Below are 21,190 nucleotides of genomic sequence, written 5' to 3' on the forward strand. Positions count from 1 at the left end.
AAGAGGAGAATGGTGGTTGCCAGGGGCTTGGGGAGAGAGAAATGAGAAATAGCGAACAGTATAAACTTTCAGTTATGCAAGATAAATGAATTCTGGAGATCTGCTATACAGCATGGTGCCTACAGCTAACAATGTTGTATTATATACTTAAATTTTGCTAAGGTAGACCATATGTTAAGTCCTCTTACCATACTCACAAAACACAACTACAACAATAATAAAGGGGTGAGAGGAAACTTTGGGAGGTGATGGATATGTTTGTGGCCTTGATGGTGATGGTTGTTTCATAGGTGTATACCTATCCCCAAACTCGTAGACACATATACATTAAATAAGTACAGCTTTTTATATGTCAAACATAACTCAATAAATTGGTTTTTTATAAAAGAATATTATTCACTTGTATAAAGTACTTTTAGAACAATAAATCCCAAACAAGTTCTTACGATTTCTTTAAAGGAGAATGATAAAGTAGGGTAAAAAGCCATTAGCCTTGTGAAAACCACAGTAGAATATCTAAAATTTCTATTATTTGATAAAACACAATATCAAAAACCAAGTTTTGTTTATGGTTTATAGTAACTTCAGCCAGTTTTTATTAAAAACTTTATGGTGCAAAACACTATTTCTACTACAATCCTATTTTTCTTATTTATGAAGTACCTATGTAGTAAAAATAGGCCAAAATGATATATACCAAAACTATAAAACTGGTGGTGCTAAAAACTCAAGTGATTTTATGTTACTACATTTTTAAATTTCTCTACAATGAACATATACTATTTTTAAAAAGTAAAATGAATAAAATAAAACCAACAATGACTAAGCAGATGCAAAGGAAAAAAGCTGGAAAGAAAATAAAGGGTCAACCGTGCTTTGTGATTGCATGATGGTATCATGGATGATATATTCTTTTCCCTATTTCTAACCCTGTGATTTGACTAAGATGTGGCTTCTTCCTCTTACCCCTTTCTTTAAAACTTTTGCATCTGCTGCTCTTAAGGTATATTTAGTATCTTTTTAGCATAAGTGACACCACTTGTTTAGCATCTAGGGTTATTTTCCTGCTGCCCAGGACTGAATCTTTATACAATGGCTACCTCTGATAACAATTTCCAGCTGTGAAGCAGTTCTATAGACTTTTCACCCCTGCCTTGTGCTGTCCCATTCCTGCTGTCCTTGAATAGCAGGTAGTCTAGAGTAAAGAGAAGTAAAGAGGAGTATTCTCGCGGAGTGGGAAGGTATGTCTGGATGTCTTTTCTTTTGTATGAGAAGTAAAACCTTTTAAAACACTATCACCATCCATTAGCTTCCTCCACACTCTCTCTGTAGTTAGGCAAAGTGATGTTATCTATAACCTTCTAGAACAAAGCTTTGTGCAAATCAAATCCTTCCTACTCGCCAAGATGATAAATCCTAGCTCAGCAGAGTCCTATAGAAATGGGGCTCTCAAAGACAGTCCAGCACAAGGGGAAGTGAACCTAGCTCTCCAACCCACAGAATATTACTAGTTAGATGCCACTTTCTGAGTTCCTAACAAAGGAATTTTTAATTACTAGCAATGTACATAATTCAGGGATGCAGATTTCAAATATACATCAAAAAGGTAGGCAAATCTGTGCAACGTTTTTTTAATTGCCAACATACTTACAGTTTTTTCATTATTTTCAAAAGCTTCTCTTGCTTCTTCAAATGTACAGAATTCTTCTTTGCACTCACGCTCAATGTTGCCCTGTCTTATTTCTTCAAAAAACCCATTAGCTCTTGGGTAGCGTTTTAATATGGAATTGGCTTTTTCTCCCGTGAGGAAAACTAAAAAGAAATATAATAATAAGTATAAAAAATGTAATAAAAAACCTATGTGGTAAGTTGATATACCAGATGAAAACTGCTAGATGCTCTTTAGAAAACATAGCCAACATCCTAAACATCTTTCCGTGAGTCAGTAATGAAGTAACACTTAGCTCCAAACCACTGTATCTGCTATCTTCCTCATGATGTATGTCCTTTCAATAGCAGTTGCCCTGGGCAGGGATAGTGACATAATTAACTATGTTATATTCAGACTTTAGCACATTCCTGCAAGCCATGGGTGTTTAAATATACTAATAATGATAGCACTACTTATACTCATTACTGTAAGTAGATACCCCAAGGTATTCTGCTGACAGACAGCAGCAGCCAAATCAAATCCAGTCTCTAGATTATCAGTCTTTGTCCCTCTACCTAAAAATAAATAACACTTCAGTTGACCTAGTAATATAAACCCAGAGAGCTCTTACTTGTATGAAAAGAATAGGTAAAAAAAATATTGAGAAGTTAAATTTGGCCATGATTAATTCTATGGAAATCCTAATAATAATTTTGTTCTAAATGTACTTGAGTTAAATATAGTGTGATGCTTTAACACATTCAACCTCATTTCACTATCCTTTAGAAAAAGAAAATTCTTCTGCATGATTTACAGAGGCATTTCATATAAAAATTCAAAATACATTTATGAAACCATGTAAAAAAGATGCTTTTATTTTAATAATAAAATATAAAAAATAAAAAATAAGATTTTTTCTTTTTAAATACAAATACATTTTAAGTTCAATTTCAATTACATTTTTCTAAAAGAATGTTGCTTGTTTGGAGAAACAAATATAATGCCACTGGAATTTCATCTCTGTTAATGCAAGAGATTAGAACATTTCCTAATTTATAGAATTCTGACATGAGAAAAGGCACATTACAGATCTTTCAAGATGCTAAAAAAGTCTGCATTTTCTGAAAAACATTTCGAAGGAAATGAAAAATTTTTTATGTGCTCTTTTAAAAATGACAATGACAGCCAGCAATGGATTAAAGTTTTGCTTTGTTATAGAAAAGAGTATTTTACTTTATAGAATATATGGACTCATTATTTAGGATTCTTTAAAGTATCCGAATTGATACTAGCTAGATGACACTTATACCAGGGTGAAAACCATGATAGGCCTTCAATGAGTATTTCCTTCTGTACCTCACAAAGGGTTCCCTTTATGACCCTTTATGAGGTACAGAAGGAAGGAAATTCACAGAATAGATTATGATTATGGAATATGAATTCACAGATTCATAGAATATCATTAGAACAAACTTTAAAAAATACAAATTGTGGTAAGTGTAATGAAGGAAAGCAAAAGGTTACTGTTAAGTTGGAGAATAACAGTAAAATTTTCTAACAATGCTTCTTGCCTTTTAGCCGCATCAGAATCCCTGAAGGACTTATTATCACACAGACTGCTGGGCCCCATCCCAGAGTTTCTGATGCCATAGATCTGTGGTAGGGCTATAAAATTACATTTCTAATCAGTTCCCAGGAAATGCTGCTGCTGCTGCTCCCATTACCACAGTTTGAGAATCACTACCCTAATGAGAGTTCCTTGGAAACATTCTGAGTGAAGTAATTATGGAATGCTAGGGTTAACAAATTTAAACAGATCTTTCACTGAATGACTTTTTAGGGCCCTTAATATATATTTAGTATAAACAGTCATGCATCACTTAACAATGTGGATCCATTCTGAGAAATAGGTTGTTAGGCTATTTCATCATTGTGCAAACAGGATGGAGTGTATTTTCACAAACCTAGATGGCATAGCCTACTAGCCACCTAGGCTATATGATATAGCCTATTGGTCCTAGGCTATAAATCTGTTCAGTTTGTTACTATACTGAATACTATAGGCAATTATAACAATGGTAAGTATTTGTATATCTAAACATTGAAAAGATACAAGAAAAATATGATATAAAAGATAAAAAATGGTACTGTATAGGGCACTTACCATAAAAGGAGTTTGCAGGGCACTTATCATAAATGGAGCTTACAGGATTGAAAGTTGGCCTGAGTGAGTGGTGAGTGAATGTGAGGGCCTAGGACATTACCGTAGACTACTGTAGACTCTATCAACACTGTCAACTTAGGCTACATTAAATGTATAAGAATATATTTCTTAAAAAAATATATTTTGGCTGGGAGCGGTAGCTCATGCCTGTAATCCCAGCACTTTGGGAGGCTGAGGTGGGAGGATTGCTTGAGCCCAGGAGTTCGAGACCAGCCTGGGCAACACAGTGAGACCTCATCTCAAAAAAATTAAAATTAAATTAAATTAAATTAAAAAATTAAAAAATAAAATTAAATGAAAATAAAAAGAAAGAAAATGTTTTTCCTTCTTCAGTAATAAATTAACCTTAGCTTACTATAACGTTTTTACTTCATACTTTTTAATTTTTTAACTTTTTGACTCTTTAGTAATAACAGCTTAAAACACAAACACATTGTACAGCTGTACAAAAATATTTTCTTTATATATATCCTTATTCTATAAGCCTTTTTCCTATTTAAAAATTTTATTGTATTTTTTACTTTTGAAACTTTTTTGTTAAAAATTAAGATACAAGCACACACATTAGCCTAGGCCTCCACAGGGTCAGGATCATTAATATCACTGTCTTCCACATCCACATCTTATCCCACTTGAAGGTCTTCAGGGACAATAACATGCATGGAGCTGTCATCTGCTATTATAACAATGCTTTCTTCTGTATTACCTCAAGAAGAATTCGCTTGAGGCTATTTTATAGTTAATTTTTTTCATAAGTAGAAGGAGTTTACTCCAGAATGACAATAAATAGTATAGTAAATACATTATTAGCCAGCATCATAGTCATTTGTTATCATTTTCAAGTATTATGTACAATATATAATTGTATGTACTATACTGTTATATGACTAGCAGTGCAGTAGGTTTGTTTACTCCAGTATTGCCACAAACATGTGAGTAATGTGTTAACACTGTGATGCTATGATGTCACCAGGCAATAGAAACTTTTCAGCTCCTAATCTTATGGGACCATCATGTATATGCGGTCTGTTGTTGACTGAAACATCATTATGCATGCATGCATTTGTAAATCTCCTGAAAAGGAACATGATACATGCATTTGTGATATTTGACTACAGTACCCTTTTTCAAGAGATATTTTACTGATTTAACAACTTCCTAGCCATTAGTCTTATTTATACCCTCTGAATTAACGCATAGGTCTCCTCCATATAACAGGCCAACTAATACATGAAGAAAGACAGTAAATGGTTTCCTGTGGGACTTCTCTTTTCCAGAATAAACATGTCTTGCTTCTTCATCTGTTTGCCATAGAAAATGGATTTGAGTCTGCATCATCTTCCTCTCAAAATACAGTGACCTATGCTGAGTGCAATACTTTGTGTTTGGTCTGACAAGTACAGAACTGATCAGGATTATTGGCTTCCTTGTTTTAAAGACAATACATATGTTAATGTGGTCTAAGATATCCCTGGGTTTCGAATCAGTTTTTCTGAGGATAAATCAATCAACATTAATGTATTTCGAACTTTTAAGAGAAAAAAGCTAAATGCTTCTAAGAGACAATTATTTTCTTACATGCTATCCAACTCAAAAAAGTGAGTCAAAGCAAGCCACTAACTCCAGTAACCAGAAAGCAGTCTAATTTAGAAGAATAAGCAACTGGAAGGTAATACAGCAGGACACAAAGCTTCTAATCCAAGTCTAATCAAATTACCAAGCATTCCATAATCATCTTCTATGTATTTCTCTACTGGGCGGCAAGGTAATATAATACTGAGAACTCTACATGGATTCAGCTGGCAAGTAGGTTTTATCTCACTTGCCAAATCCAGTCCATTAGAAGATATCACTTAAAGTAAGAATCTGACCTGTAGGAAAGATACTATTATAGATTAGTTATGTCTGCCATATATTAGGGAACAGGAAGTTAGTGGCAGAGAATTTGCCAGTGCTCATCAAAGTACTTGGAAACCTAATGGACCCTAAATGATGATACCAGAACTAGATTATTTTCTTTTTTGCCCATGACACAGCCCTCAGGAGATCCTGAGAACATGTGCCCCTAAAATTAGAATTTTTTAAAATGTGAAAACAAAATAAGGGAGAAGGTGGCAGCTTTGATCTATAGGATGAAATCAGACTATCTCCTCTAAAAACATGGGGCAATTTCCAGGCTGCAAGGGCTTGCGTTAGGACGTTTAACTAAAGTCATGATGTTTGAAACTAAAGTCAATCACTTCCTTAAATTGAGTGATCACTTCCTTAATTGCCTTTCTCCTTAAATTGTGTGAGTTAAATTACAGCTATCAGCTTAATCAAGGATTACATGATGTGACAAGTATACAGAATGTAAATGTGCCTTGAGAACACAATACTGAGGTGTTATTTAAAACATGCAGTTTTCCCATTAAAAATTTTCTTCATTAAAAGAAATAAAGAAAAACCTAAACCTTTTTTCTTCAGATTCAGTTAGGAAATACTCTTATTAAATTAAATATTTCAAACCTAAGGCATATTTACACATACACACACAAAATAAGTATATTTATTCAAAAAATGTAACTACTTTTTCATAATTTCAAAATAAATAAGCTCTCATCCATGCTTTCTCTTCAAAAGAAAATAATAAAAATAAATAAGTGGATGCAAAAAGTCACAAAGATGAGTAGCAGATGACCTCTGCCCTCAAGGTTCTTCAGTGCAAGAGGTAACAAAGATATAATAAAAGAGATACACAAAGAACTCTATTGTAAGACTGAACATGATGGATGTTCTTCAAGGTCAGAAGGCAGGCATATTTCTGGTGGGTGTGTGAGTTTGTGGTTTGGATGCCCTAATTTATTTATTTATTTACTTACTTATTTATTCATTTTTGAGACAGAGTTTCGCTCTGTAGCCCAGGCTAGAGTGCAGTGATGTGATCTTGGCTCACTGCAACCTCTGCCTCCTGGGCTAAAGCAACCCTTCCACCTCAGTCTCCTGAGTAGCTGGGACTACAGGTGTGTGCCACCACACTTGACTTTTCTTTTTTCTTTTTTGTTTGCATAGATGGGGTTTTTCCATGTTGCCCAGGCTGGTCTCAAACTCTGGGCTCAAGCCATCTTCCCACCTTGGCCTCCCAAAGTGCTGGGATTACAGGCATGAACCACAGCACCTGGCCATAGGTGCCCTATTTTTGATATAAGACAGTAGCAAGAACATCAAGAACAGAGAATGAGGACTTTCTACAAATGAACCTAGCATTCCATAGCTCTTCTTCAATGCAAGAGTCAGGGCCTCTCCTCTAGACCTATTGTGCAACCCTGGAGTTACTGGATTTCTCGTGGGAACAAGGTTAGTCAGAAAAGGAATAAAGACATTATGGCATTGATGGGGGGAGCCTTGTGGTTGTTTTGAGTAATGAATTTAATCTTATTGATATCCCAAGCTTGTTAAGTAGTATGCACTAGTTAGAAAGAAAAAAGGTTGTCAGAACAAATAGCTATGTGAAGAAAACAAAAACCTAAGTGTCACTTATTCATCTATGAAACTGAAAAAATAACAGCAATCTCAAGTTATAAGTTATAAATGAGTGCTTTGCTCAGGGCTTGACAAAAAACAGATTTACAATAAGTAGTAGTGTGACTCACTGTCATTACCATTGTGGCAGTTATTCCGTGAAATAAAAAAAATGATATGTATCAAGCTGATAATACAAATACACTTAGAAAATATAGAATAAATAGGATTAACTTGCCGTGAGTCTGTCTCCTTAACTTCAGGAATGCCTGGGAGTTTGGTCTCCTTGGTCAAGTCTGGGATAAAATGTAGTAGCTTTATGAAGTGCTATTTAATGTCTCAAATTCACTTGGAGGCACACTGTAGTAGCTTGTCTGAACTGTTTTTGGAAGACATATAGGCTGATTACACCTGACTAATTGATTACATAGTCTAGTTTCAGCTACATGACCAGTGGGATATCAAAGATATTCTGTAAACATGTGCCTTAGCTCCCGATACCAAGGTTATCTTGCACATATCTTGGTGGTTCACAATTAGAAGACAAATGTGTCCTGTGCAACTAAAAATGGCCTTGTGAGTGATCTCTCTCCTGCTGTACCATACCTTAAGCCATTATTAAAGCCTTATGAGAATATACCCCATAGAATCTTATAAGTCATTTCAATTAACCAATGCTGTATAGTTGCTACAATATACTTTTATGATTCATAAATATTTTGGGGATATCATGAGATTTTAAAATTTCAGAACTTCTCAAGAAATGGTCCAGAAATGGTCCTTATTATAAGGACTTGATACTTATAACAAACTTGTGAGGAAACACCCTTTGCCATAATGTATATGCTTGCTTTTATTAACTTCAACTTTGGTCAAATATATGTTGATAGCTTATCATCACTGGAATTTTAACAACAGACCACAAAGAAGCTCTTAGAAAGGATAGATTATGAAAGAAAAATTACATACATGACAGATATGTATGTTTAGATAATCACAAGTAATTATAACAAAATATGCTTTATTGAATTTTAGGTTGATAGTTTGGGTGGCTATTCAATGTTTTACATAATCACTACAGATATGAATGACAGTAATACTTCATTTATGCAGAAATGCAAAAGTTGCTCAAATAAACCCATTCTCATGAACTTAGACACAAGAGATGACCAAGGTCATACATTACAACTCACCTGATGCTTTATCTACAGGGGAACCTCAACTTCTTACACTAACCAAAGGTCAGTTTCCTCTATCCACGTGCAGGAGCCTGGCTCCTGAGACTTCAAAGCCTCATTGCACATGAAAACTGGAAAGCAGAAGGGGAAGGGTGGGCTGAACTAGATCAACATACTGAAAGCCAACAGAAGTGAAAGCTAATTAATCTGAAGGCAAGGGAAAAGAGAGTCAGAAGGCTCTTTGAGGGTTATTTAGAGTAGGATCTAAACCCCATCACACTGACAGCTCTCAAGGCTATAGACATCAATGATTATGTTTATCATGGTGAATGTGAGTCACCAATAAAGGGCTATATGATGTTCAGGATAATGTTCAAGAAGGCAGTAAATTATATAATCTAATTTAGAGCTATTTCTATAAAAATATGGTTTTTAAAAATCTTTTAAATCATGTTTAAAAAGGTAAGCATCCACAATCTGCAAAATATATTTGCTCAAATGGAAAATTTGTTCCCAGTGTTGTATAAATGTTGGTGTACCAGAGACTGAATCTACAGAGTCCACAAACTAACAAGGAATCCGATTTCTTTTCTGACTGAATCTCTAGTAATCCGGCTTAATTGTAAATTTCTCATACAAGACTGTAGAACATGCAAAGCTCTCTGCTTATTTGAGCCTTCTGTTTGTCACATGAAAGCTGCCTTTTGAGATATGTTGTTGAAGTCTAAGAGAGCCAATATCTATTAACCATTTTCACCAACCCTGCATTGAGGCAAGTGAAACTATAGGATAAGGAAAAAGTGTGGTATGGTAAAAAGGCTCTGAATTTGTAGTCAGGATATATGGATTCCTGTTGCAGCTCTGGCAGTAAACTGGCTACCTGATCCTACATTTGTTGCTTATCTGAACGTGTTTCCTAATTGATGAAGCAAAGGTGTTGGATATGATTTCTTAAGTACTTTCAGTTGTAACCATAAAGAGTTCTATAATTGGAAAGAATTTCAGAAAGTGGGAGTAGTGTATTGGATCCAAATCCTTTTGGGATATTAATACACAATTTTCCAGCCAAGCAATCACCATACCCTAAACCAACAATAAACAAACAAACAGAGAAAATCAAAAAAGCACCCACCCCACCTAATCCTGTGCTTAGCTTTATTTTTAAAAAATCTTATGAAGTGTCAAACTCATAATTCTTTGTTTTCTTGCTTGTAAGTCATTTTGATACTATTATTCAGTTGTGCCTGCATATAACGCTTTCAAGCTTTTATTTTCTGCTGAAATAGGTGTTAAATAGGTACTTCTTATCACAGACTGATGGAAACAACTTTTCCTAGGAAATCAAAGTCTCATACTCTGAAGTGACATTTCACTTACTAAAAAACAAAATTAGGCAAACTAAAAAGACACTATTTAAATCATCCTCCTATTTTTACTTAGGAAGGTGGAAATATGTACAATGTCCCAATTTATTTCACCATTGTTAAACTATTTCTGAAAATTAAAAGCTAACTTTTTATAGCTGATATGTTTATAATGATTCAGAATTTATTGTATGGTGGTGCTCATGTGCCCAACCAGTTTTTGCAAACCTATAGTTTAGTATAGCATATAGTATATGTTTACACAAGAATGAGGGAACTTAAACCCATTCAAAAGCTCATATATTTAAAAAAATAATTGGAAGTTGCAGGATTGAGCTAGTGGGAGTGGGAAGTCTAAGAGACTGAGAGAAAAAATAATGATTATTAATATATTTAATACCTAAAATCTACCCCCTAAGGACCATACAGTAGTTATGATCATTACCTAAAACTTAAAACAAATCTGTAGTACCAGAGGCATACAATGAAATACCAGATAACAGGTAGGTTTCCTGGAAAAAGTGTGGGTAATATGCCAGAAATGGATTTCTATGAGAGATGACAAAAGAGGTAATGTGTGTCTATAAAGTCAGTATTCTTTAAAAATAAAACAAACATGGTTCCCACCAGAGTGACACTAACTATCTCAATATGGTATTCTTAAAAGCCAAATTTCAGAGCATACATTCAGATGTCTCTCATCTAATGATTTTATGCTTTGTAAGGAAAAAGGACATAGAGAGAAATGGCGCAATATATTCTCCCACAGAGGAAGGCAAAAGGCAAAGTTTTCTTTAAAGGGGTTTTAAAATTTGTAACTACTTCTTATCAAAAGAATTCTTCATGAAATGGCAGATTACACCAATCAAATTAATAGCAATTATGCAAATTGATTTAAAGGTATGGTATTCTAATACATATTTCTGAACCAAGAGCAATGCCTTGCCCCCAAGAAACAAACAAATATGGAATTATTAGTGTAATTTGGCATGACTAAGCATACAATCAGGTGGAATCACCAAAACAGGAGAACTCCAAAGATAGCTAGTTCTAATCTTACTGGTGCCTCAATTGTACCAGCAGCAATATCAGTAGTCTTGATGTTTGCGGTTGTTACAACCATAATATTTCCTTTCTAGTTTATGGACCCTATCTATACTGATTACATTCTATCTCATATAGAAGACTATGGTAATAGCTGTGACTAATAATCATCATTTAATAGAAAATAAAGACAGCTAGATAAAACTCATGAGATTAAATATAGCTTATAATGCATAACTTTATGTTGCAATGATTGCTTTACAACTCATCAGCATAGACTGTAGGATAGGTACTCTATGTGATAGTTGTAATCTAGACTCTAGGAGTGGATAACTCTCCTAGTAGGACACATATTACATTTAACCAAACAGCCACATTTCAAAGGTAGCTACTACAAAAGCATTTGGCTATCTTTCTCTCCAGCCCACAATAGAGCATAGTGGATTTAAGAAATGGAGTTTCATTGATGAGTTTAGTGCTATTGTTAGTAAGCACTAACATGAATTTCACAAATGACTTTTCTCTGGTGAAAGAAATGTTGTTTTTATGTGAATTTGCTCCAGAAATGACAGCAGCAGCCAAAGGTTTGCCTGAACACAGTATAAAAATCTAAAGCCTCTGCAGTTTGTACCCTTAGGAATGGTGGCCAAGACTTGATTCCTGAAAGGCCTCATGTTTACCTGCTGATACGAAGGATTCTTGATTGCTTTAATCTAACTAGATGGGTTAGCTGAATACCATTGCTAGAATGCTGTCACACATGCCTTAGATGAACTTTTTATCTCAGATATTGTGGGAGATCCTAAATAAGGAAAGAAATAGGATTTCATAGAGTTTATATAACAAGTTATATGGCAGAACTGTGCCATCTTGTTGATAAATGTCTGTGTATAGCAAAATTCGGCCTAAGACTTAGTTGTAACCTGGTAGTCAAATTGTGGGGAGCCTAGACCTCACATGCCTTTAACTATTGGCAGCTACTGACATTTGCCAAAAAGAATGTAGTAATTGTAAAAGCCAAATTGATTTTGATTATATTCAATAAACTCTTGCTATTGATTCTACATGTACATCAATCCCAAAGGAGGTGGTGGGCTGATGCGTAGAATTCTGGAATCTCATTTGTTTCCAAACTGGACTGTTAACCACCCATGAAATCAGCACATTTTTATTTATTTTATTTTTCTGAGACAGAGTCTCACTCCATCACCTAGGCTGGAGTGCAAGAGTATGATCTCGGCTCACTGCAAACTCTGCCTCCCGGGTTCAAGCCATTCTCCTGCTTCAGCCTCCCGAGCAGCTGGTACTACAGTGTGCACCACCGTGTGCAGGTAATTTTTGTATTTTTAGTAGAGACGGGGCTTCGCCATGTTGGCCAGGCTGGTCTCGAACTCCTGGCCTCAAGTGATCCACTCGCCTCGGCCTCCCAAAGTGCTGGGATTACAGGCGTGAGCCACCGCGTCTGGCTGTGACACATTTTTAATTAATTCAGTTATATATATACAATCTAGATGCTTTAAGAAGCCTCTGAACTCAAGGGTTCCCTATGCATACTGCATTTATATTGGTTGAAGTACGTGAAATTACAGTTTTTGAAGGCCATTTCATATGGTTCAACCTAATACATTGAGTGTAGGTTCATATGGTTTAACCTAATACATAGGCCACATTGGAACAAGAATTATATACTTCAAAACCATGAAACAGAGAGTGAATCATTTGTCACCATCAGAGAAGCACATAATATTAGCTATTCCACTAGTTCCTCTATCACTTTCTTTCCTATCTGTTCACACATTAATACAGCCTCAAAAGGTGGATGGTAATTAATGTTCGTGAGTCGCAGATTTTCAGAACTGAAAGAGATCTTTGGGAGTCACTGAATCTGGTAGCTTTCTAAATTTTATTAGTCATAGGATCCTCTGCAAATCAACCTATCATGAAATAAAAACAGATAAAATACAACGTAGTAGAGTTGTTCTGTCTGAAGGAGAGGTGTTATGTACCAGCGGTACTTCCTTTTCCTCCCTTCCCTCATGGTGGCCCCTCAGGGGCCCCTTTAGAAGACATGTGGCTTCACCGAACACATTAGAAACCACTGATCCATCTTAATCCCTTCATTTTGCTGACCAGAACACTACACTGAAATCAATAGGTTAAGTGACTTACCCAAAGCCACAGCTACTTGATGGTAGGACTAGGACTGTACCTTGGTCTCCAGAATCATACTCTGCTCTCCTTTAGACTCAACTTACTTCTATAAAAACACCATTATATCAAGAGAATGAAAAGACAAACCACCGAGTGGGAGAAAACATTTGAAAAAGGTACATCTGATAAAAGATTGCTATCCAAAATGTATAAAGAACTCTTAAAACAGTAAGAAAACAAGCATATAAAAACGGGCCAAAGATCTTAACAAACACCTCACCAAAGAAATATATGGATGGCAAATAAACATACGAAAATATGCTCCACAGCATATGGTCATGTGTCGCTTAATGGCAGGATGCATTATGAGAAATGCATCGTTAGGTGATTTTGTTGTTGTGCAAACATCATGGAGTGTACTTACACAAGCCTAGATGGCATAACCTACTATACACCTAGGCTACATGGTATAGTCTCATTGCTCCTAGGCTACAAAACTGTATGGCATGTGATTGTACTGAACACTATAAGCAACTTACTGAATACAGTGAATACTGTAAGTAACATAATGTAAGTATTTGTGTATCTAAACATATCTAAACATAGGAAAGGTACCGTAAAAATACGGTATATAATCTTATGGGACCACCTTCATATATGTGGTCTGTCATTGAAGAAAACATCATTATACAGCTCATGGCTATATGTCATCAGGGAATTGCAAGTTAAAACAAGAAGATACCACTACACACCTATTTAACTGGCCAAAATCTAGAACACTGACAACATCAAATGCTGGCAAGGACATGGAGCAGTAGGAACTCTCTTTCATTGCTGGTGGGAATGTAAAATAGTACAGCCACTTTAGAAGACGGTTTCATGGTTTCCTACAAAACTAAACATACTCTTACTATATGATACAGGAATGGTACTCCTTGATATTTACCCCCAAACAGTTGAGAATTTACAAGCATCAAATCATGGAAAGACATGAAGGAATCCTAAATGCATAATACTAAGTGAAAGAAGCCAATCTGAGAAGGCTTCTTTCTCTTCAATCTGAGAAGGCAAAATTACAGAGATAATAAAAAGATCAGTGATTGCCAGGGGTGGAGAGGGAGTGGGCAGGAGGCATGAATAGGTGGCACACAGAGGACTTTATTTTTAGGGCAGTGAAACTACTCTGTATAATACTATAATGGTGGGTACATGTTATTCTTTACACATTTACCCAAACTCATAGAATATACAACAACAAGAGTGAACCCTAATGCAAATTATGGACTTTGGGTGATAATGACATGACAATGTAGTTTCATTGATTGTAACAAATGTACCTCTCTGGTAAGGGATGTTGATAATGGGAAGGGATTAAGTGACTGCTTAATGGGAATAGGATCTCCTTTGGAAGTGATGAAAATGTTTTATAACTAGAAGGTTGCACGGCAACCTTTAGTACTTTTGGTAACTATTTTCCTTACAGCACAGCAACCTTCTGGTTACAAAATGTACTAAATGCCACTGAATTATACACTTTAAAATAGTCAAGTCTATGTTATATAAATTTTGCCTCCATTAAAAAAAAATCAATAGTGCTAAAGTTGAGAAACCTTTCTAAACTTATGTGCCAAAGGTTATTTTCTTCTTTAATAAGTAAATGGCAGAGAGGACTGCATCAAAGACAAAAAGCATCAAGCACTATAATGAGTTTTTTAAAAGTAGCCTCTCAGTTAGTTCTTTTTTTTTTTTCTGGTGAGAAAAACTTGCCAAGAAAAAATTATGGCAATTGTCAGCCACAAGCAAATTCGTATTACTGTTATAAAATTCTGAAGATAAGAATTTATAATAAATTATTGACATCATCTAAACTAAAGAGGCCTGAATATGTCACAATAAAAAGACTCTCAAATCTAATATAGGCCAGAAAAATGAAATAATTGACTTTAAATGGATACCTTCACTTGAACCATAAACCAGGGGAGGTGCCAAATAAAATTAGGCACTTCATTATAAGACAGTTACTTTACAAGGCTTGTCAGTTTGAAGGTTCATTCCCTATTCAACAATATAGAGCTGTACACTCAGTTAAAGTTTAGAATTGGCTTCAACTTAACAATAGTTCAGCAGTGAATCAAATAACATGTATTTACTGTGGTGGCTGTAAACCATCTTCCCTTCCACTAAGTCTTGACAACTAGGGGGATATGTTTGAGTGCCTTGGGATAAAGGAGCCCAGCACATCCAAGGACTCAGAGGAATTATGCTGCTGTGTTTTAATAAGAAACAAAGACTAACTGGCAACACTACCACTGTTTTGCTATAGCACGACCATAAAAATTCATTAATGCTAAGACATTAAGGTCATGTTACTATTAAGTATAGAAAATGAAAATGGAAACTGACTTTTCATATTAAGATTTTATAGACCTAAGATGTTCTTCGAAGCTAGGTAGGTAAGACCTATTTCCAAAGACTAAATACTGGAAGAGGAGAAACAGAAAAAAAGAATCCTAAGTTATCTTCATATTTTCATTCAGATTATCCTCCACAAATAAGACCTGCCTGATTGCAATCATTAAGCTTTCCAGATATTGTTTTGTATACAACAAAGCAAAATTAATCCTTTTGAAAATTCATGGCTATTATTCCTATTTTGTGGAAGATGTGTACAAGCAGCTAGCTCATGATTTGCTATTATCAAGACAACATGATGAACTTCTCCCAGAAGCTCTGTTTTTAAGGTAGACAGTGAAAATAGCCATTAATAACTTCATATGAGGCTAGCAGATACCACAAATTGCTTCTATAGCACTTAGAAGATTCAGTAATAGAAATGTGTTCTGAGATAGAAAAAAATTCGGATGGAAAGTAGCTATATTTTTAAAAGTCAAATTCTACTGAAACACTGTAATAAAAATAATAATCACAAAATTTTTAAAGCAAGAAAACTGAAAGATATTTATTGTAGGTAAAGATAATACTTACTGGGAGTACTGGGCCTTTTACCATTTTATCATGAATATGCCAGTTGGTCAGAGGAGAAATGAAAAGGTAAAATATAGTTTCAATTACCATCTGAAGATGATTAAAGATAAATACCCTAGAACAGTCATCTGGTATCCACTGGGGATTGGTTCCAGGACTTCCACGGATACCAAAATGCTCAAGTCCCTTATATAAAATGGCATAGTAGTTGCATATAACCTATGCATATCCTTCTTTATACTGTAAATCATCTCTAGATTACTTATAAAATAATACAATGTAAATGCTATGAAAATAGTTGTTATACTGTATTTTTATTTGCATTTTATTGTTGTATTCTTTTTTTTTGTTTTTTTCTCAAATAACTTCGATCCATGGTTGGTTGAATCTACAGATGTGGAACCCACAGATATGGAAGGCTGATTACATTATAATATTTTGTGAGCCTATATATACACATTTGTAAAATCCTCACATTCTCTTTGTAAAAATGTTCTCTACTAGAATTTTACATATAATTTTATTTATACATGCTGTTCATTTTTGAACCAGTATCTCATCTTGTCATCTCATGCTATTCTAGTGTTCCATGATGCATTATATTCCTTGTGTCAACAAAAGCAACAAAGATAAAAACTCATCAGTCAAACGGGTGAGTTTCACATAGGCCAGGTAAGCAGCATCAGGCCCTTTACTTTAGGCACCCTTGTGGACTGTGTAGCACAAGCTTCTGAACTGAATTGTTTTGTAATCTACTATGGTCACTGCCAATCAGTGTGGCTGCCTTTTGAATTACCGCAGACATGGACCACTGCTGCTCAGAGGATTTTAATATTTGAGGCACTCCACCATCTGATACACATGTATTTTAGCTGTTACCCTAAAGGTTGATGAACAATGAGCCATTTCCCTTTGCCTGTCTGTCCAGTCCCTCATGATAATATGAACATTGCAGATATTAAAAAATAATTTCTTCTATACCTCTCACAGCAACAGATAGCTCCTAGATTTTTAATTGACTTATATACTACTGATGATTAAGATATTCAGAACATGAGGTCTACCATGGAGGCCAGAAGCAATGTGGGGGCTGGACGTGGTGGCTCACGCCTGTGGTCCCGGCACTCTGGGGGGCGAGGCGGGTTGATCACTTCGGGCTAGGAGTTCGAGACCAGTCTGGCCAACTTGGCGAAACATGAAAAATACAACAGACAAACCAACCAACCAACTCAGTGACAACAAAACAGGTCTACCCTGGAGTCATGCTCTAATTTTTTCTATTTTCCTCCCTTTCTGATCCTTTATCCCACTTTATTTTTCTTCCTCTTCCTTCTCCCTCTTCTTTGTCAAATAGAGGATTGAGTTATTATCACTGATCCATATAAAGTCCCTCTCTCATTTATTTTAACTCCCACCCCCCATTTCTATTCCCCGACTTCCCATGTGTAACCTTCCTAATATGTTTGATACGCATCTTTTTGTTTGTATGTATTTTTAGAAAATGTTTATTGTTTTTGTGTGCAAAAAAAATTAATTAAAAAAAAAGATATTCAGAACATGGTTTATTGGAAGAAAAAAACTAGATGTGACATAAGAAGACCTAGATTTGCATTTTGGCTCTCCATTAGTAGTCTGTGGATTACAGATAAGACTTTTTCTTATAAGCCTCAGTTTTATAATACATAAAATGAGGATAATAATCCCTATTTACATCATAGGGTTGTCTTACAACTCAATAATGTAGAGGGAATATCTGTGAGTTATAAAGTACTCTACAGAAATGTGTTAATATCAGAATAATTATAGATTCTTAAGAGTCCCAAATACTAAGCCCTGTTTAAGAATTCATACATAGTGAATGGGATTTCAGTGCCACACACACACAATGGACACTGGTAGTAGTAGACTAATAAAAAATTAAATATACAAGGCTGTTCTCATCTTCCCCACCTTAAGATTTAAATTTTGTTTATAATCCTTCATGTCACATAAACGAATGATTCTTCTAACACATATGTGCAAATAACTTCTTCATCTAATATCTAAGAATGCTAAAAGAAATTCACCTCAGTTTTAAGTTCTCACCTAAACTGTACAGTTATCCAGCTGTGTTTTTTGTTTTCATGCATCCTTAATTTATGTAATGAGGCTAGTGTCATGTCTTTGCAATATTTTTCCTCTGTGTCCCTCTGTATGATACACTGGGCTACGTTTGTGAGAATCTTTGCCAAATGCAGGAAAAATTTCATTGTACAGTGCCAGAAAAGAGAAAAATGAGCATACAGTAGCATCTTTTTCTCCCCAATAACAGTGTCAGCAATTAACAAATGTAATCAGGCAAACTAAGCAAAGCTTAGAGAGTAAAGGATAGAGTCTCTTTGAGATTCGGGATATTACAAATGCTTTCAAAGTGGTCAACACAGTGAAAATGCTATCACAAGCTTCTGTATTTGTAAAAGCAGCATTCTTTGAAGCACTTCCCTTATCTCATCACCAGCTTGGAAACATGCCTATCTTTGCAGATTACATTACCATGCCCTGTTCTTTAGCAAGAACTACAGTTGACTCTTGAACAACACATATTTGAACTGCACAGGTTAATTTATACGCAAATTTTCTGCAGTCTCTGCCACTTCTAAGACAGCAAGACCAATTCCTCTTCTTCCTCCACTGATTCAACATGAAGATGACAAAAATTAAGACCTTTATGATGATCTACTTCCACTTAATAGTAAATACATTTTCTCTTTCTTATGATTTTCTTAATATTTTCTATTCTTTAGTGTATTTTATTATAAGAATACTGTATGTAATACACATAGCATATAAAGTATGTGTTAATCAATTGTTTATATTATTGGTAAGGCTTTCAGTCAACGGTAGGCTATTAGTAGTTAAGTTTTGGGGGCATCAAAAATTATACATGGATTTTTGATTATGCAACAGAGTCATCCCTAGCCCTCACATTGTTCAAAGGTCAACTATGTACTAGTTGCCTGACCATTTGAACAAAAAGTTGCTGAGACATCTTCTAAACTAAGCACCTAATAGTCCCTTTGCTAGTGACCTGATGAGCAGTCTAAAAATGAATAGAGGAAATGATAAAGAATGGGTTTCCTTGTCTCAGTGTAGCTCTCTCCTCTATATGGCTATAGTAGTATCCAACAACCAGAACATTCTCCAAATCCACTTGAAGCTTTTGGAATTGGGTGAGGACCAAACATGATGTGCTAATGTTATAGGAGTTACTAAGAAATTATTTTAGGCAGATAGATAGGAAAGGGGGTCCTTGGGAAGTTTTTGTTTCTTTTAAAGCAGCTCCAGAAACGTTTCTTGTCTAGCAGGAAAGCCCAGGCTCTTAAAGTTGGGCCGGCAAGCTTTGATATGCAAATATCTGCCACTGGAAACTGGGTCCACACAAACATGGTGATTCCCGCCATCTTCTTCCCCTTGCCCCAACAAGTTCCTGGCAACATGGCCACCCCCATATATCCCCACCTGTGTAGAACATCATGGGGACACATTTGCACATTAAAACGCTAGGGTGGGAGGGCCAGTTTTCTTGCAGGATATGTCAATGACATACCTGGTCACACCAATCCCCTGAGCCCTACGCAAATCAGACACTGCCTCCTCCAGCCTCCTCATATAACTGGCTGTTTTCCACCACATTTGAGGTTTCCTCTCTCAGCTGTAGGAGGGAGCTTCTTCCTTCTTTCTTGCCTATTAAACTCTCCACTACTTAAAACCACTCCACGTGTGTCTGTGTCGTTTTATCTAACTCGACATGAGACTAAGGACCCTGGAGTTCCCCTAGTCACTGGAGCCGTATCACTACTCTAGAAGCTTCCATTGACAGCTGATTTGCGGGCAGGATGTGGCACAGATTAGTCCCAGAATTCCAAATAGTTTTTAAAAAGTTCATTTAGTTTTAAAATTTCTAAACCATCAGAGATTGCCATCTTTTGTGAAGATCTGGAAAGAACCAGAATAGCTAGGCCTAATCAATTTCCAAGGGAAGCTCTGGAGAAAACAGGAACAAAAGCTGATTCAGCAAGATTGAAGAAGATATTTTCCATGATTGATCCATAATCCTTAGGGCTTCCTACCAGGGCCGATACAAGAGTAGGGCAAGCAAAGTGCAACAAAAGGAGGAACTCTCAGTTGTTTGCATGACCCAAGTCCCAGTCATGCTGCCTACAGAAGCATCTGGTCAAATAACTTCATTTTTACCCATTAAAAAAACAATGAAGATATAGTTGGTCAGTGACGACAGTAATGGGCAGGTACCACTGCTGTATTTCATTATACTTTAGAACTCTCAAAACACTTACATGTATTATCACATTATGCCAACCACAACTTTCTGAGGCTAGAAGTGCAGAATGTATTAATCCCACCTCAGGGATGAACAAACAAGTTCAGGGAGGTTCTAGGATTTGATCAAGGTAGTAGAGGTAGAACTTGAATTCAGGCCTTCTGTATCCAGTATTCTTCTCACTATACTATACCACACCACACACCAAATCTTCCTCTGAGATCCTTCATGGCATTCTAATTTTATAATTGTGAAAATTAATAAAATGTAAAAGCTGTTGGAACCCCCCAAAACACTTTAAGCCTTGGGAGAGATGTGACTGTGGTTTCAGTCACATAACATATTTTGCAATTCTGTTTCTTAGGTTATAGTTTAACACTCTTCCTCATTGCTATTGTTTTGTAAATGAATAGCAAAGACCAGAGGCCAGACCTCCCCCTTTCAGTCACTGATCTTTGCTACTCTATTATCCTGTACCTAACTCAGACCAGATGGTGCCCCAGAGACCCCATGACAATCACATCTTCAGTGTGGAATGTTAAATACACCTTTCCCGAAAGAAAAGGACCACCTGGATCAATCAGGTCATTGTAACTATGCAGTAAGCCTTACATAGAAAGATGTTAAAATTCTGTTAAAATATCCTAAACTTTGTCTATTCAAGTGATCCCCAAACTTCTACAATTGCAAACAGTGATTTCCATTCTTTGGACTCCGTCCTCAACCTTTGCACTCGAACAAACTCTTTAAACTAGATTCTGACCCTTTTGATTA

The 21,190-nt window shown here is 35.7% G+C and overlaps 2 protein-coding genes across 3 annotated transcripts in view; both read right to left on the minus strand.

Annotated features, from left to right (window-relative positions):
• PRRG1 (proline rich and Gla domain 1) overlaps positions 1-21,190 on the minus strand; it is a 101,510-nt gene that overhangs the window by 29,770 nt on the left and 50,550 nt on the right. For both annotated transcript variants that reach the window (XM_003270977.1, XM_003270979.1), the window contains exon 3: positions 1,652-1,812. In XM_003270977.1, the coding sequence (XP_003271025.1) occupies positions 1,652-1,812 (161 nt within the window). The remainder of the gene's footprint in view (positions 1-1,651; positions 1,813-21,190) is intronic.
• Positions 1-21,190, minus strand: part of LOC105738074 (ferritin heavy chain-like) — a 36,451-nt gene that overhangs the window by 14,561 nt on the left and 700 nt on the right. The window contains exon 2 of the mRNA XM_030807345.1: positions 1,652-1,812. The gene's annotated coding sequence lies outside the window, so the exon portion shown is untranslated. The remainder of the gene's footprint in view (positions 1-1,651; positions 1,813-21,190) is intronic.

This window comes from Nomascus leucogenys, chromosome X (genome assembly GCF_006542625.1).
Source record: "Nomascus leucogenys isolate Asia chromosome X, Asia_NLE_v1, whole genome shotgun sequence".
Taxonomy (NCBI): domain Eukaryota; kingdom Metazoa; phylum Chordata; class Mammalia; order Primates; family Hylobatidae; genus Nomascus; species Nomascus leucogenys.